This window comes from Anabrus simplex, chromosome 1 (assembly GCF_040414725.1).
Source record: "Anabrus simplex isolate iqAnaSimp1 chromosome 1, ASM4041472v1, whole genome shotgun sequence".
NCBI lineage: Eukaryota > Metazoa > Arthropoda > Insecta > Orthoptera > Tettigoniidae > Anabrus > Anabrus simplex.
Window position 1 is genome coordinate 1,080,426,754 of NC_090265.1, and position 19,622 is coordinate 1,080,446,375.

At 36.4% G+C, this 19,622-nt stretch overlaps 1 protein-coding gene across 1 annotated transcript in view; it reads left to right on the top strand.

The window, feature by feature from the left end:
• The window catches only part of Cubn (Cubilin), an 882,604-nt gene that overhangs the window by 536,968 nt on the left and 326,014 nt on the right, over positions 1-19,622 (top strand). Inside the window, exons 42-44 of the mRNA XM_068225286.1 lie at positions 962-1,176; positions 6,504-6,679; positions 15,810-16,031. Coding sequence (XP_068081387.1) covers positions 962-1,176; positions 6,504-6,679; positions 15,810-16,031 — 613 coding nt within the window. The remainder of the gene's footprint in view (positions 1-961; positions 1,177-6,503; positions 6,680-15,809; positions 16,032-19,622) is intronic.

Consider the following 19,622-nt stretch of genomic DNA (forward strand, 5'->3'; position numbering starts at 1 on the left):
AGTACTTAAATAGTCGCTGAGGTACTTAAATGTCACTTGCTTGATTTTACCCTGTTCTAGGGACATCTCTCTGTTAGCCTCTTTGATGTTAGTAAAGTACTTGGTTTTCTTCAGTGGCACTTAGAGTACCACTTTGGCTATTTCCAGAGACTCGGTTATCAGTGCCATGTCATTTGCAAAAGCCAGACACTCTACTGTCAACTCTTTCCTGACAGATACATTCCACTCTGGACACCCACTTTGACCAGTTCCTTGTGTCATTCTCTCACAGCAGGAAAGAGGAGTGGGGAAAATTCATTACCGTACCTTGTCTGATTCTAGTTTTGATCTCAAAGGTTTCTGAGATCTTGCCTCTGAATTTAACTTTGAAGTGTGATCAGTCAGGGTTTGCAGAACACGTTTGGGTTCTGTTGTCTAATTCTAGTTCCTAAGGATTTTACTAAGGTTTTATCTATCAGTGGAGTCATTAGGCCTTCCTAAAATCAACAAAGGTGACTACCACCTTATGGTTCCTAATCTTCAAGTAATCTAGTATACTGTTTTGAAGTTGAGGATTTGCTCAGCCCAGGATCACCTCTCATTCATTCATTCATTCATTCATTTATTCATTCAATTTTACGTTGTCCAGGCCTCAAAGAAAGTAGTATTTACAATGTAAACTTTCAAAATTCAGAATGAAATTTTGGATTTTGTGTTACTTAGAGGAAATAAATTTTCTTTAATATCATGCAAGTATTCCTTTCCTATTTGTGATTATGAAATGGAGTAGACATTAATCATTTCTCTCTTATTATTTATTATCTCTTTCATTCCTAATGTATGATGTGTTTTTGTTCAATATCATTCCCACAAATCTATTGTTATTTGGGGTAATGGTCACAATATTTGGCACTGTTAAATAACCATCATCAACACACTCATCATTCTGTTACATTTAAAAACAACAAATGTATTTCTTCAGGGCTTTAAGATGAGATTCAGCGAGGTAGCTGTCACTTGTGGTGGGCAGTACACTCTGACATCCCGTAACAATAGGATGATCATTTCATCACCCAACTACCCCAATATACCTATACCACACTCTGAATGTACCTGGGTCATCATGGCACCGGGTGGAGAGAGGATTCAAGTGGACTTCAATGATACATTCAACTTCAACACATCACCAGATGGAGAGTAAGTATCTTTGAGACAAATTAATCTGTACATTCTATTTTGTAGTAATAGCTTCTAAATGGAGTTTAAAATGTTGGATATCACTTGGGCTCAAACTCAAACTCTCCAGTTTCTAGACATGTACAGTGATATTCCTGTTAGAATGACCAGTTTGTTGGAGGTTATAACCTCACTGATGACACATTTAGTGGCAGAATTCAGGAATTGGTTAATGGGTGGCTAATTTCATAGAAAAAATAGAACTCAGACAATTGGAGTAAACATTAAGAGGAAGGTCCTGCAATGCAGTATTACTGGACTTTTATGTTTTCTTATGTATATACTGTAAATCATGTGAGTAAAGAACTGGAATCACAAATAAGTTGAGGATTTTTGCAGATGATGTTATACTTTATAAAGTATTAAACAAGTTACAGGATTGCAAGTGACTGGAAAAAGACCTCGAAAATGTTGTAAGATGCACGGCAGACAATGAATGGTATGATGGTAAACGGGATGAAAGGTTAGGTTGGAAGTTTCACCAAGAGGAAAAGTCCTCTCAATTTTAATTACTGTATTGATGGTGTGAAAGTACCTCACAGGGATCACTATACTTACTTAGGTGCTAACATAAGGGGTATCACATTAATGAGGTTGTAAATAAATGTTATAGTTGATAAGAGAACTGAAAAAGGTTCAAAGAAAAGCACCATGATTTTTTTCTGGGTATCTTTTTTGTCGAAAGAGTAGTATCGCAAAAATTTTGTAAACTTTGGGCTGGGAAGGCTTGGGAGTAAGAAGACGAGCTGCTCGACTAAGCAGTATGTTCTGAGCTGTCTCCGGAGGGATGGCATTCAATGACAATGGTATTCAAATAAACTTGAATGGAGCTTTTAAAGGTAGGAAAGAACATAATATGAAGAAGAAGTTCAAATTCAAGAGAACAAACTGAGGTAAATATTCATTTATACAAAGAGTATTTAGGGATTTGAATATTTTATCACGGTAAATGTTCGATAGATTTCCAAGTTCTCTGAGACTATGTAAGACGAGATTAGGCAAGCAATTGATAGAGAATCTGCCACCTGGGGGCTAATGCTAGATAATTGGGAAAAAGGCCTGGAAGCAGAATAAGAAGCATTGAAAAGTTAGGCACACGTCACCTATTTGTAAAATTATAAAGCTGTGTTTGACAGCATGCTCTAGCAGAACTGGAAACCCCTGGTTAGGATGACAGTGAGCAAAGATGAGAAGTAGTAGTATTATAATTTGAGGGATGCTGTTGGAACCACTGGACATTCAAAATGGTGTGTATTGGCATGTAAGGAAGGGCATCTGTAATCACGTATCATCTGCAAAAAGCATTATCTGTGATTTGAGTTTTTTACTCATAAATGATATCAATAAAGAATTGGAATCTCAGATAAGGCTTTCTGAGCATTGTGTCATACTGTCCAGAGTAGTAAGTAAGTTACAGGATTGTGAACAACTGCAATCGACAATGTTGTGGGGTATACAGCAATAATGGTATGATGATAAACGGGATGAAATGTCAGGTGTTAAGTTACACCACTGATCTGCATTTAGGGCAGTTGCACAGGTGGCAGATACCCTATTGGTTGTTTACTAGTATTTTCTTAAATATGTGAATTCCTTTAGTATCTCTAGGTCCTTTAGGCATCTTGTAAGTTAGATTTGACCATGTTTCTCAACTACCATTAGTTTGGTCTTTGCCATATTTATCTCTAGACCATAATCAAGACTATATATTTCACATTTTTAATCAGGCCAGTAATTCCAGCAATGAGAGAAGTCATCATCATCATCATCATCATCATCATCTGCAAAATGCAGGTTGCTAATATTTCTCCCAACAATTGGGATTCCACCAGTCCACTCATCAAAAGCTCTTTTGATGACATAATCTTCATAGATTTTGTAGAGTTGAGGTGATAATATACAACCTTGCCTTACTCCATTTGTCACATTGAAAATGTTTGAGAAATCACCATTCACTTTTATGGTTGCAGCATGGTTGTTACAGAGACCTTTCCATAATTATGTTAAAATGCAATGAAACCCCAAATTCCTTGAGCACTTTACACATCTTGTCCCACATAACACAATCAAAGGTCTTTTGAAGACAAGGAGACAAATGAAGGCAGGGACACAAAACTCACACCACTTTTCAATTATCTGCCACATGTATAGGGTTGACTCTCATGCTCCTATACCTGTGACAAAATCTGCTTGTTCTTTGGATATCTGAGGTTGCAGAAATGGTTTTTGCCATTGATTTATTATGTAGAACAGGACTTTGCTGGGTGTAGCAAGAGTAGACACATACCCTTGAGGATGAGAATCTGTGGTGGCTGGCCTTACCCATCGTATGGGATACTTCGCTGCCCTCACTGCTTTCTTGCTTTTTTTTTTTTTCACATTGTTAAGACACAACAGGTTGTCCAATTAAAAAAAAAAGTATATATGTATATAATTCGGTCAAATATAATTGCGTATAATGAGCAAGTGGCTGCACGGTTTGGATCACGTAGCTATAAACTTGAGTTCGGGAGATAGTGCGTTCGAACCCCACTGTCAGCAGCCCTGAAGATGGTTTTCTGTGGTTTCCCCATTTTCACACCATGAAAATGCTGGGGCAGTATCTTTATTAATGCCATGGTCACTTCTTTCCTATCCCATTGTCATCATAAGATTTATCTTTGTGATGTAAAGCAATTTGTATAAAAGGAATCATTGCATGTATTTTAGTTATTTTCATTTCTGCATATCTTCCCATCCTCCTTTTAGATCCATTGCATTGGACACAGCTCTGGCAGAGTGAAATCTCTCTCATCTTCATCTCTTCCAAAGTCATGACCCAGTATAAGAGTAAGAGCTTCCTCTGCAGTATACAGTTTTTTTGACATTATAGAATGTGGTACCATAATGGTTTAAGCTAGTTGTATAAATGCCAACGCATTGGCAGTGAACAGCAACTAGGCAGCAAAGTGATGTGTGCAAAGGTCTTTTGAACTGACCACCCCTGACATCTGGTGACTCTATTAGTAACTACATTCTCTCAAAATAGGTGATAGAAATCACAAAGGTTAAACTTTCAGTCTGCTATAGAAGCACAGAAATGCCGAACAGTGCACAACAGTCCCCTGGTTATGTGGCTTTGCTGCCATACAGCTGCTGCAGCATTTCACCGGTTACTGGGTAAGGCTCTCTCTCGACTGCTACAACAGTCCACCAGAGTATGATAATTGGAACAATCTCTTCTTTTTTTGTGAATGATTAGTACAGATTCACTATTCACCAGTTTTCCACACTATATTACATAATTGACTGTAAGATGCGCATGCCTTGCTCTCCCATCACTTCTCCTGAATACCATCAATAGAACTTTGTTCTTCTTCAAATGATTAATGGCATTCTTGATTTCACTGAATAGCAAATCAGGTTCTGTGTCAGTGTTCATGGAAGTTTCCTGTTCCATGGGGTTATTTCCTTTGCAATACAGCATTTCACAGTATTGTTTCCACCACTTTATTGCTTTTTCCTTAACACCAATTAGAATGCCATCTTAATCTTCTGTCACCCATGTGCATGGTTTGAACTCATGCATAATAAATGCTGCCTAATTTGTTAAAAAGGTCATGTGTTTGATTCAACTTTGGATGTTGGTCTGTTTCATCAAAAAATGTCTTCTCAGTTCTGCAATTGCTCTATATTTTGTGGCGAAGTACACTGTATATTTCTTTATTTTGTATGGTTTGAACACCATGTTCCTTCAGTGTGCTTCTCTCCTTTATGAGCAGTACAGAGATGCTTTGCTGGAATTTTGTTTGGCAGGCTACTCCTTCCTCTTATACTTCCTGGAGTTTTGGTCTTATACTTTCCCCAAATTTTTGGAGAACACTTTAGTCAGTAATGTGAACCTGACATATTCTCTCCTTGATCAATTTCAGTTTGATCCTAATTTTCATGGATAGCAAGGTATGGTCACTTTTGCAATCCAGAACTGACTTCCACCAACTTTGCCTCACCAAAGTGAAATTCAATCTGATTTTGAACCCTCTCACCAGGTGAAATCCATGTGTAATGATGTTGTGGTTGATGTTTGAAGAGGTTATTGCAGATAGACAGGTTAATGCTAACACAAAATTCCAGCAAATGCTCAACTTGATTGTTTCCCACACCCAAACTGTGCCTTCCAACCACAGATCATAACTGTCTGTAATATTTTCACCTATCTTTGCTTTAAAATCACCCTGAATGACTAATATTCCCTTTTAAGTTCTTTTTTGCTAGTGGTTTAATGTCACACTAACACATTGAAGGTTTTTGGCAACACAAAGATAGGAAAGGGTTAGAATTGGGAAGAAAGCGGCTTGGCATTTACAGCCCCAGGTTTGCCTGGTGTAAAAATGGAAACCCACGGAAAACCATTTTCAGGGCTGATGACAGTGGGATTTGAATCCTCCATCTCCCCAATGCAAGCTCACAGCTATGTGGCCCTAACCATATGGCCAACTCATTCAGTTTTTAAGGTATCTTTGTGATGCTATGTTCCGGCAACTTATAGAATAAATTTCTTTGTTGCCACTGCAGGAACATCATAAACCTGACTGATGATGATCTTATACAGAGATTCTTTTCATCTGTGACCGTGTGACTTCAACCTTTCCAATGTGTCTCACTAAGTCCAATAATGCATGTAGGCTCGTTTCTCTTTCGACGATAGTAAGTTCTCCCCTCTGTAAGAGACCTCCCACATTCCATGTTGTAATCTCTCTAACTGTGTGCAGGGATGGCTTGGACATATTTGCACACTCTGAGGCTCCTCTCGACCTTGTCCTGTCTGGAGATCTGCCTGGGACGCTTACTCCAGAATCTAAGATTGAGTAAAGTCATAAGGTTGTCTTGGGAAGATAATTAAACAGTGGTGATTTCCCTTTGCCTTCCACTGGCCCTCAATGCATGTCTGCTCACTGACCCAGTTTTCTGCTATGGTTAGGTACTCAACCTTCCGCTGGGTTGCTCAGCTTAACAGGGCCACCACATGTATAGTAGTTAGGAATTGGATAACTAATGTGAGAGAGGCTAAGAGTATTCTCTTTCCAAGTTTTTATTTTCACGTCACTCCTCCTTTCAGCCATAATCTGAAGGAGGCTGCAGAGACTCTCTCTAGGTCGCTTTTCAGGCCCCTGGTGTATAAATAAGCAAAAATAATCCGACAAACTTAGATATTCATATACCAACAAGACATATTCATTCCTATAACTGCATAGATTTACATGTAAATATCACACTTTTACTAATGTAAATTTAATTTGATATTTCAGATGTACCTTGGAATATGTGGAGCTGAGAGATGGAGGCACTGAAATGTCTCCTCTTATTGATCGCTATTGTTATTCAGCTCCAAGTACTCAGACAACAACAGAAAATGTACTCTTTTTGCGCTTCTTTACTGACACTGATGATCCTCATACTGGTTTCCAGGCAACCATTTCATTAGGTGAGTGTCATGTTAAAGGCTTTGACTGCCTTTCACTGTCTTTGTATTTTAATATACATTGCCTAACAAGGGAGTTACCATGAGTTGTGTTCATGATTGGAAGAAATTTGTGGCTCATGTGAACGTGTAGATGATGAATATGCAAAACATAACTGCCATCGTCAGTCACATTGTCAATTACATACATTGATGTTCCACTCATAAGGGACCACATCTAACATCATATCACAATAATAGCAGCCTGTTTAGTCTTTTAAACATTTTGTCATGGGCTGTTTCAGAATATAATTACCGCATGTCTTTTGTAGTCAAAATAAACATCATTCAAGGTCACATGGTAAAGTTACTGGTGTGAAATCCAGTTGTACCAGTACTGTATACTGTAGATGTTATGCATGAGCTTTATAATCAGGATGTTCTCCAATCATGATGAATCAACTGGGGCAGTTTCACAATCATTCTGTTTGTTCTGTGACCAATTACATGGCAAGCGAGTTTACTCTGGCTAATGGATTCACATGCTATGAATCCTGAAAATATCATGAGCATAATGGTTAGTCATTGGTAAGTGGTGTATTTCTATGACATGTCATATTTGTTCTAAGAGCTTCTAAGAGCTAAGTCTTCTGCAGGAAATTGTGGGATATTTATTTTTCCATAAAAGTTATATTTTGAAACTTTCTGAGATATTGGTCATATTTCTGCTTAATTATCATCTGCGCACTTTTTAGCGATAGATTTACACCCTAGTCCTGAAGTGGTCGACTTCGGCAATCTTCGAGATTCGTACTGGCAACCTTTGAAACACAAACTATGAATCGCTTATGCATCGCTGTGCGACATCTGGCGTACACTTTACGTACTAGTAGTGTTGTTATTTACACAGCAAATTCGAACTATAGAATTCACTCTAGGAATAAGATTCGCATCGATAAATGTTATAGAATGTTATATAATGTGTGTGTGACACAGTTGTTGGCTTAAGATAACAAATCTTTAGAAAATTCATATCGATCGATCATATTATCGATTCAATTCAGATTTCATTTCCATTCAGTTGGCAGCACTACCGGAGCCGGAAGTGCTCCCTTCTTACGCCTCAAACCCGTACACAAATCTATCGCTAAAAAGTGCGCAGATAATATATGTAAAGTCATATTTTGGTCATATTCCACAGAATTTTATACTAGTGGTACATAAGTTTCTGTGGTATCTTTTTGTGGAAGGAATATTTCTTAGCTTTATACTATTTTTAGAAGGTAGCAGTAAAAGCATGGACAAAGGAGGCTAATTGGAAATTCCTAATGAACTCAACCTTGACAGTGAAAGATGGTATTTTGAATAAGGCAGTTTGCTTTGGAACGTCTTAATCTCACTATTATTTGAATAGTCTTATTGCCAGAGTGTTTGTTCCCTGGAAAACCAAGAACAACTGAACTTACCTTCCTCGCACCCTTCATCCGTCCTTGGTTTGAGGTTGCAACTTCAGTCTTCCAGTGTGATTTCAACATGCTTAAAGGCAGAGAGTGTGAAACTGAGCTAATTCATTCACAAACTTGGGGAAAGGATTTTTAATAGTGATAGTGATATTTTGTACTGTAAACTCTGTGAAGTTAAGGTATTGGCTCAAAGGCATTTTAATGTGTTATGACACTGTGATACTGATAAGAATCAAAGATGTTTAACAAGATTTTCTGCTGCTGAGAACTGGCAGTGTCTGTTTTGTGAGGGATCTTTTTCAGTTATGGACTCATTAGGCGATAGTTCAAAATTTTGTGAAGGTTTCTGCATGGTGTTGATTACTTCCAATATTCCCATAAGAAGAGTAAACAGTGCCAACTTCAGATCCTTCTTAAAGAAGTACATCAATCAGCCAATTCCTAACGAATCAATGCTTAGAAAAAAATTATATACGGTATCCTTTTTGTATAAGGATGTGTTAAAGAAGATGTTGAGCTGAGTTTCTCCAGATATAAAACATACTGTCTGACAGCCAAAGAGGCTTCCAGTCTGCCAGTTAAAGATGGGAAACATGAAATTCATCTCTAAAAATAATAGACAATTTGATGCAGATGCAGATTTGGAATTTTTTGATAAGATAATCAACTATATGGGAAATGATATGGAAAGGAATGTGATTGTAGCAGGTAATCTCAATTTACCAAATGTCAATTGGGATGGTTTATTGCAATAAATGACAGGAAGCATGACCAACAAATGGCAAATAAGTTAATCTGGGAAGGACATCTGAATCAGAAAGTGATGGAACCAAATAGAGAGAAGACTATTCTGGATGTGGTACTGGTAAAACCAGATGAGCTCTATAGAATAATAGATGGTATTAGTGATCATGAAGCTGTTTTTGTCATAACTGATAAAACAGGCATGAGGGAGTTTAAAAAAAGTAACTATGATTGGTGGAAAATTGTAAATAAAAATGTAAACAGCCTGTGGGATGGAATTAAAGCAATTGTTTAGGAATGTGAAAATTGGGTTTGTACCTTTAAAAGTGGAAAGGAATGGTAAAGACCCACTATATTATAAGAGAGAATTAAAGAGACTAAGAAGGAGGTGCAGGTTGGAAAGAAATAGAGTTAGAAATGGCTGTGGAAGTATGGAGAAATTGAAGGAACTTACTAGGAAATTGAATCTAACAAAGAAGTCAGCTAAGGATAACACGATGGCAAGCATAATTAGAAGTCATACAAATTTTAGTGAAAAATGGAAAGGTATGTATAGGTACTTAAAGCAGAAACAGGTTCCAAGAAGGATATTCCAGGAATCATTAATGAACAAGAGGAGTGTGTATGCGAGAATCTTCAAAAGGCAGAAGTATTCAGTCAGCAGTATGTAAAGATTGTTGGTTACAGGCATAATGTCCAGATAGAGGAGGTGACTAATACTAACAAGTATTGAAATTTACCTACAATAACAAATTTGAAAGCTAGAAAAGCAGCTGGAATTGATAAAATTTCTGGTGATGTACTGAAGATAATGGATTGGGCATACAGTACTTATTTTGAAGATTAATCTATATATATAAAAGCAAGTCGGGCTGGAGCGATGTATATATAAATATTTAAAAATGAAAAAAGACGTGAATTAATGAGGCACTTTCAGAAATCTCAGAAATTTGAAACTTGGTACGGGAGAAGCTGATGACCCCAGGATCCCTAGAAAAATCGGAAATTCTCAAAATTCCCTGAAGGGGGCACGCTGGGGGGCTCAAATTTTGGGCTCAGCATAAGAACGCAGTCGTATAATATATCCGAAACGACAACCTATAGGTTTCGTGGGCTTAAAAATTTTTGGGAATTTCCTAATTTTTATCCCCCGTCCCTCCAAATCAAGATGGTGGCACAACCTGCTAGACGAGGTAGACAATTGAAATTTTGTGAAATTATAGCTTTTGGTCCCTAACCGACGGGAAAATTCCAAGATGTTCAAATTTTTCACTTTTTACTCCCAAAGATATCGAAATATGGAGGCAATTTTAATGACTGTGCAGACATTCCTTTTGAGCTATTTTTTGGCTAAACGGTAATTTGTATCACAAAACGGATGGCGCAGTGTCCCTTCAATTCGGAGTGATCTACAACTATGGTCCTGTGACATTTTGTCGTATCTCTCTCCCTTATACGTTAAATTTGGCCGTATTTCTGGATTGTTCGTAAATTTGGTGATTTTTACAAGTATATTTCATTGTTTGACACACTTATAAGAATGAGAGAATCATCACGTTGGGTGCGCACATTGGCACGATTAAGGGCCATGTGGACCCAATTTTATGATTCTAGCTTATACATAAGTAGGCAGAAAGGAATGTAAAATGTTAAAAATGTACCCAAATATATCCCTATTCAAAATTTGAACTCAATTTACCTTCTGAATAGGGAAGATACGAGGAAATGGTTCAGAAACAAACATGTAGAGCGATAAATGAGGCGTCTGATGGTGCATACCGTTTCTTAATATCATGTACCGTGTAGGAGATATGAATCTCGAAGTGGAAGTCTGCACTTTTCAACGTGCTCGTGCTTATCCGTCATCTATATATATAAAAGCAAGTCGGGCTGGAGCGATGTATATATAAATATTTAAAAATGGAAAAAGACGTGAATTAATGAGGCACTTCCAGAAATCTCAGAAATTTGAAACTTGGTACGGGAGAAGTTGATGACCCCAGGATCCCTAGAAAAATCGGAAATTCTCAAAATTCCCTGAAGGGGCACGCTGGGGGGCTCAAATTTTGGGCTCAGCATAAGAACGCAGTCGTATAATATATCCGAAACGACAACCTATAGGTTTCGTGGACTTAAAAATTTTCGGGAATTTCCTAATTTTTATCTCCCGTCCCCCCAAATCAAGATGGCGGCACAAGCTGCCAGACGAGGTAGACAATTGAAATTTGGTGAAATTATAGCTTTTGGTCCCTAACCGATGGAAAAATTCCAAGATGTTCAAATTTTTCACTTTTTACCCCCAAAGATATCGAAATATGGAGGCAATTTTAATGACTGTGCAGACATTCCTTTTGAGCTATTTTTTGGCTAAACGGTAAATCGTGTCACAAAACTGATGGCGAAGTGTCGCTTCAATTCGGAGTGATCTACAACTATGGTCCTGTGACATTTTGTCGTATCTCTCTCCCTTACACGTTAAATTTGGCCGTATTTCTGGATTGTTCGTAAATTTGGTGATTTTTACAAGTATATTTCATTGTTTGACACACTTATAAGAATGATAGGATCATCACATTGGGTGCGCACATTGGCACGATTAAGGGCCATATGTGGACCCAATTTCATGATTCTAGCTTATACATAAGTAGGCAGAAAGGAATGTAAAATGTCAAAAATGTACCCAAATTTATCCCTATTCAAAATTTGAACTCAATTTACCTTCTGAATAGGGAAGATACGAGGAAATGGTTCAGAAACAAACATGTAGAGCGATAAATGAGGCGTCTGATGGTGCATACCGTTTCTTAATATCATGTACCGTGTAGGAGATATGAATCTCGAAGTGGAAGTCTGCACTTTTCAACGTGCTCGTGCTTATCCGTCATCTATATATATAAAAGTAAGTCGGGCTGGAGCGGTGTATATATAAATATTTAGAAATGAAAAAAGACATGAATTAATGAGGCACTTCCAGAAATCTCAGAAATTTGAAACTTGTACGGGAGTAGCTGATGACCCCAAGATATGGCCAGAAAGTGCGTCTTATCGTACAATCCGTTTTTCGATTTGATGTACCGTTTAGCAGCAGTTATTCTGTAAATGATGGTTAACATGCTTATACTTCCATATGACGACTATATTCTTTCATTGACATCGATTTGTAGCACTCTAGGAAGGGTTTGTCTGCCATTGGTATTAAATACATTGCAAATCGATAGTGACTGTCAGAAGGAGGGCTTCTGCTATTGTTTTCAGTCCTCCCCACATCGACTTTGACAGGCAGTAAGAATGGGGTCATCCTCCATCTCTTGTGCACTATTTTAATGCATAATTCCCTTCTCGATTCGACTAGCAGAACTCTAGGGAGCGTGCAATTTTTTTTCCAAATTATTTTACCCGATCCTGTTTGTCAGTAGGCAAGGGTGTCTTCCATTATAAACAAATTGACCCATCTAAAATGTGACTGACGATAGGCCTGCTATTATAATGGAATCTCACCAACTCGGTGTGACTGGCAGGAAGCTGACTGGCATTAGGGAATGCGTCTGCCATTATAAAGATAAGAGCGCAACTCACTTTTGACTGGCAGTAAGGAAGGTTCTTGCAAATATAATAAAAGTTCCTCAACTGTAATCTATCTGAAAGTAGGAATTGGGGTCTGCCATTGTAATGAAACCTCCCCAAATCGATTTTGGCCGCGCAGTAGGCAATGGGGTCTGCCGTTAAATGAAAATTACCTTCTTCATTGTGAATTGCAGTAAACAAGTGGACTTGCCGTTATCATCGCAATTCCGCAAATCACACTTTCATTGGAAACAACGTCTGTGGATTTCACAATACTGATTCTTGGATAAAGCCAAGACAAACCCAATTTAAAAATCTTATTCACTTCATGTGCACTAATTTACTTCGATACCCGTATACAATGTAGAGTACCGTAGCAAAGCACGGGTACATTTGCTAGTTTGTAAATATATAGTTAAATATTTCTGAATTGACATTCATTTAGTTGTTGATTCTTTAAGTAGTATTTACTTTTGGATAGAGACTTTCAATAATTGAGATAGTGAATACCGAGCAGCAGGGAGGTTCAAATTCCCATAATACTATTTACATTTTGCTTTCCTGTTTCTCATCTTCAAGCAAATTCTACTACAAACAGGTGAGCAAATGAATTAAGAGTTAACAGAAACCATTAAACATTCCACCTATAATAATTTTGAATATTTGAGGATATTTTAGATCTTCATTTTTTTTAAATCCAACAATTTGCTATTGGTGAATTTCCATTAAATATTCGATCACCATTTACCTTTATGGAGATGTGTCTGGATAAGGGAAATGAATATGGTTATACTCCCTCTCTCTCTCTCTCTCTCTCTCTCTCTCTCTCTCTCCTTTGTCTTGGAACTAATGTGTCCTCTAAGTTGGTGCCCATGGATACCATTAAATATCTGAAGCCATCTCTTTTCAGTGGCTCAAACGGTTGAAGCGCTGGCCTTCTGACCCCAACTTGGCAGGTTCGATTCAGGCTCACTCCGGTGGTATTTGAGGGTGCTCAAATACGGGAGCCTCAGGTCAATAGATTTACTGGCTCGTAAAAGTACTCCTGCAGGACACAATTCTGGCACCTTGGCATCTCCGAAAACTGTCAAAAGTAGTTAGTGGGACGTGAAAACAATAGCATTATTATTAAATTGAGTAAATCTGTTATAATCATGGTGTTCCCCAGTCTCTCTTTCTGTTTAATTTCATAGTTTGTTTTGACATTATGTCTTTTCTCCTTCAATCATCCCATTAATACTCAATTCTCAGTCTCTTTCTACATTTTATCACTCAGCTTTTCCACTTTTATGATATTTCTCACTCTGGGAACATAGTAGTCAAGTGACATTATCACAGGATTCTCACTGAGGTGGCTGCAGTTCAAATCCCAGCCGAAAATTCACATGGCTGTGATTGCAGTATTAACTGTCTTGAAAACTACAAGCTTCCTTACTTCTTTTATGTCTTCCTCTCTTACCATACTTCACATATTTCATTTTCACTGCCTGCTCTCATTTAGTCTCATTGTCATCAGATTGTATTCAGACCTGGTGTAATGTATACCTTCCTTGAGCATGACTGACATCCTTAATACTAGGAAGCATGCTCTGTACCACAAGTCTACACAGATTTTACTGTAGTAACCACACTATTCCTTCATTGGACCAGTCTGAACTTCTGAACTGGATGTAGGATGTTTGAAAATATATCAGTTATGTCCCACATGGTATTTGGTTAGTAGTGTGGGTTAATTAATAATTGGAACGGGTTTAATACTGAGAAGTAACTTTTAATAGTAGCTAGGTTACTGAAAACAAGCCTAAGAATGTGGACAGAATTTGGGCTTGCCTGGTATCATAATGTGTCCTCTAAGTTGGTGCCCCTGGATACTATTAAATATCTGAAGCCATCTCTTCTCAGTTTTGACTCAGTTAATTTATAACTGTTAGGTTCTTCAGTCTGTTGAAACTAATTTTGAATAAATCCGTTTATTCCTGAACTTGGCATTGCCTTCCTGGAGTATTTTATCCTTGCTCTTGACTGACTGATGGCTTTTTGTCACTTACAATTGAGATTTTTTTTACATTTAACTAAAAATGTATTCACTGTATTTTTTTTTTTTCCTTTCAAGCACTAGCATTCATTTAAGTACAAGTGTGAATTTTAAATCTGAACCGGCTTGCCGCTTTCCTGGGCTCTCATATTTTTGTAAAGAGACTGATGATACAAAATAGTTCTAGAATTATACCAAACAGTTATGACGTTTACCCACAGCTGCTTCCTGTTCATTTCATTTACTTAATTGCCTTGTTTTGGGGTGCCTGGCCCTTTGCATAATGAACAACATTTTGGGGGATGCCAAAGAGACCTGGTCCCATAGAGTTGGTGACCTGGTTTTATCTATAACCTGTGGTCTGATATTATCATGAATAAGGCTGAATTTAGGACCCCCTCCTTATTTATTAGTCATCACATGTTACATTTCAATGTGGTCATTGTAAGTTTGGCTATGAGATGGTGAGGTTTTGAATATTCTGGGTGAGATGACGGTCAAATTGAAAAGACCTATCTTTACTTTTGTCAATATACATCTGATATAGGAAAATAAAACAAATACAATGAAGGTGCAAAACCTTCAGTAGCTCAATATATATTAGAATTATGAATTAAAGATGTTCTAGAATTTGAGAGGGGGAAGAAGAAAAGGAGAGTATATTCATCTGCATAATGAAATGAGATAAAAGTATAAAAATTGTAAAGGAGGATGTTTGAATGATAAATGCACGATTAAAATATGTATTGGTAGATAAAGTGCTGATAAAGTACAACAAAGAGATCAGTTCCCCAGGCTATCCTGGAGAGTATCCCAGCAATATAGAGTGCATATGGAGAATTGTAGGTTACTGCAACCATCTTCTAGAATTGCAATTCAAAGATCATGAATAAATGGACTGAATTTAACTTGCAGTTTTCAAGGGTATAATCCACCTGTCTCCTTCTTGAATTGTAACCCAGAATGCAGTTTTGTTGTAAAATGAAAGAAAAGATCCTTCAATTTTTCACAGTATATGTTTGCTGCTGCTTCGTAGAATTATCATTGTGTATTAACAATTTTGAACTGAATTTCTAGTCTAATGAGATAAATAGCTAATACTGTATTTTCTTCCTGAATGCATTAGTTGTAAATCTGTGCTGTAACAAATCTTTTCTTTAAAATATTCATTTATTATATATTTCTCCTTAATGGCTTACTTTCTGATTGCTTTTACTTGTTTCTACTTCAGTGACTTTTTATTTTTCTATCTTCATGTAATTTTTTGCATTGTAGATCATAATATTGCTAATTCGTATTCACTGGACATCTCTGGACAGTTTACCTTTATACTTGATTTGTTATCCAGCTCGGTGTGGTGGCACAGTTCGTGGATTTGATGGAGAGATCAGTTCCCCAGGCTATCCTGGAGAGTATCCCAGCAATATAGAGTGCATATGGAGAATTGTAGGTTACCGCAACCATCTTCTAGAATTGCAGTTCAAAGATCTTCATCTGCCAACAAGTCCTTTAGGTTGTTCTAATGTCGATAATGTGACGATCACTGAAGTCCTTCCGTACAATCGCACAGGTAAGCTTCTGTATCATTTTTAGTTAATGAGAAACAATTTGCTGTCTCTTATGATAGATAGTTAAAAAATTATGTATAAAAATATAATAATAATAATAATAATAATAATTAGAGGCATGATTTATTGCATACATTTATGTATAATTTTGCAAAAAGGAAACAATTTTCCACTTATTTGTGAAATAGATATTGCCCCATCACTTGAATTTTGCTTTAATATTTTTTTTTATAAAAAGCTTCATTAGTGTTTCTTTAATTATTTATGTGGAAGGTAAATTTATAAATAGCAACATTATTGGTGATCATTTATTATTCCTCTATGATAGTCCTATTCAGAGTTGGGAAGTAATTGAGTAAAAGTAATTGAGAAAGTTTAAATACCTTGGTTCTATAATAGTTGAAAATGGCTGGCCCTTCTCAGAAAATTACAACTTTGTACGTCAAACAGTTTTGGTGGGATTAATAATTTTGTTTATCGAGCTAACCTCATTTTACACTTTGTGAGTGGAACGTTAAAAAATATTTTCTATTTCACACCTGGGATTTGGAATTTTGTCTTCATCCGTTAAACCGTTTCGGAGGAAGGAATGAATATATTTGTTTTCAGATCTTAACCCTCATTTAACTCTCTGATTGGTTAAATTTGTTTCAGACCTTCTGTTATTTAACACCTAGGTCATCATATGAAATTTTAACTTCATAATTCAAATGGTTTCATATAAATGCATTCTTTTTATCATCATTCCTCACCCCCCCAGTCAAAACCCCCTAAGGGCTGTGTTGTTTTAAGTCTTCTTCTTATTAGCATCGTCATAAAATCATTCAACTCCTTTTACAGCATCTTAAATAGATTCCACCGCCCTCCCCCACCACAAAATATGTGTGTCTTTATGTTTAAAGGAGATTCCAAATACCAATTTTCTCATCCGTAACATCCTTCGTTTTCAAGATATAAGTATCCTCAAACAAAGAATTCAATCCATTTATTTCCCCCACCCCCTTAATTGGATTTTCCGAAAACAAAAGAATACATGTTTCTTTTTTAAAGGAGATTCCAAATACAAGTTTCCATGTCTGTGTCATCATCAGTTTTTGAGATATACCGTAAGTATCCTCATAAAAAGAATTGAGTCGTATGCGTGAACAAACGTCTATGTTACATTCCCTATATATTGAGAAAAACAGCATTAAAGATAATTGTTGATCGCGGGACATGGCTATGCGAGAGAATGTAACATAGACTTTTGTTCCGTAAACCAACAGATTATAAGTGCACGCGCTCACTCATTCGTACATAATGTATGCATGTAGAGGAGAATAGTGTTATAATAAAGTTTTAGCCTAATTATAATCATTTGGTGTGTACATCTTTCCACTCAGTAGGGTCACGTTTCCTTTTCCTGCATCTGTTTTCCATCAACTTGTGTATACTGCTTGGCTACAACAGTACATTACGATCACTACTATCGTCTGATTCCATGATTATGGTTTCGATGAGTAACTAAATAAACTCAGTAATATAAGAATTAACAAACCAGAACAATCTCCGGACTAGAATATGTTCATTATGTTGCATTCAGTTCGTGACATTGTCGAGCGCTCGCGCAGGAAACGATGTAACATAGACTTTTGTTCCATTATTTTTCAAGTGCATTTCTCTTCACAATTTCCGGAATACTATAGCCATCTGTTGAGATATGCTCAAACTACCTGCAAATACACATCCAGGACACATCATAGATGTTTGTTCCGTGAATATCTCAAATGCCACAAAAATGTAACATAGACGTTTGTTCGCGCATACGACTCAATTCAATACCTTTTACAGCCCTTTTTCCAACCCCTAGCCCTTAAGTTTTTTTCAAAACAAAAAATATGTGTTATTTTATTTTAAAAGAGATTAAACATACCAATTTTCATGTTTGCAATATGTGGTTTTTCTGATAAACTGTAGATATGCTCATTTTAAAAATTCTCCCCCTTCAACACTTCCCCTTAAGTAGATTTTCAAAAAACAAATTATGCATGTTCCTTTACTTTTACAGGAGATCCAAATACCAATTTTCATGTTTGTAACATCTTCAGTATTTGATACATAAGTATCCTCATAAAAATAATTCAACACATTCTTCAGTTCCCTTCACCCACCCCACCCCCTTAAGTGGATTTTCTGAAGACAAAAGAATACACATTTCTTTATTTTTAAAGAAGATTACAGATACAAATTTTCATGTCTGTAACATCTTCAGTTTTTGAGATATAAGTATCCTCATAAAAAGAGATCAACTCACTTTTCAGTCCTCTTTACAACCCCCTTAAGTGAATTTTTGGAAAACAAACTTATGTGCTTTTTATTTTTAAAGGGGATTCCAAATACCAATTTTCATGTCTGTAATATTTTCAGTTTTGGAATACCAGTATCCTAATAAAAATTATTCAACCCCTTTTTCAGTAATTAATCCCCCTTAATTGCTTTTTTTCCCAAAAACAAAAAACATGTGTCTCTTTATTTTTAAAGGAGATTCCAAATACCAATTTTCACGTCTATAATATCTTCGATTTTGGAGATACCAGCATCCTAATTAAAAATAATTCAACCCTCTTTCAGTCATTTAACTATCCCCCCACCCCCCCTAATTGTTTTCTCCAAAAACAAAAAATACATATTACTTTATGTTTGAAAGATTAAAAATACCAATTTTCATGTCCGTAATATGTTAAGTTTTTGAAATATACTATAGATTGCTCATTTTAAAAATTCATGCCTTTAACACTTCCCCTTAAGTGGGTTTTCAGAAAACAAATTGCGTGTGTTTTATTTTTATTTATTTAGTCTGATCCAGGACACCCTAGATTTGCCATAAGACACAGAATAATACACAATAACAATTTTGAGGGAAGATTAAAAAGATTAATGTTTAAAAAATATGATAGGTTACAAATAACCATGTTAAATGTCATGAACTCCATATAAATGGTGACGAAGAATCGAAACGGAGTATTTGATGAGTGAGACGACTATCTCATCTTGTAGGCTTCTCGCTAGTTTATATTTTTGTCGCCATGTGACGAAAGATTTGGAAATTGTTCCCCTCGCGCCAAAGAAAAGTCCAGTCACTGTAATTTTTTAAGGTTATACGACTCAAGAAAGAAAGGGATGGTTGGATTATAGATTATAGATTATAGATTATAGATTTTAGAGAGGTTTTATGTTGTCTTGAGTGGCCGTTGGTTTCTAATTTGCTCTCCATTTAAAATCAGGTTGCTTCCAGCCGAATTTCACGAACCTTGATACGGCAACTTTAGCCATAGACTTTCTTATTATTTATTTGGTCAAGACCTAGTTTGTACAGTTTGATAAGATCATTTTAAGATTGCTGATGTAATTACCATACCAACTCTTATTTCTTCGCAAACATTTTAAATGATTTTTAATTGTCAATTCTCATTTAAGAACTCATGATTGCACATATTATATAATATTAATTCTAATTTTTATTCTCATGTTATATACTTTTTCTTATATCGACAATCAGGATCCTGATTTTTACCTTTAGCATGAGTGTAAAAAGGCTGATGATGCCCTTTTAA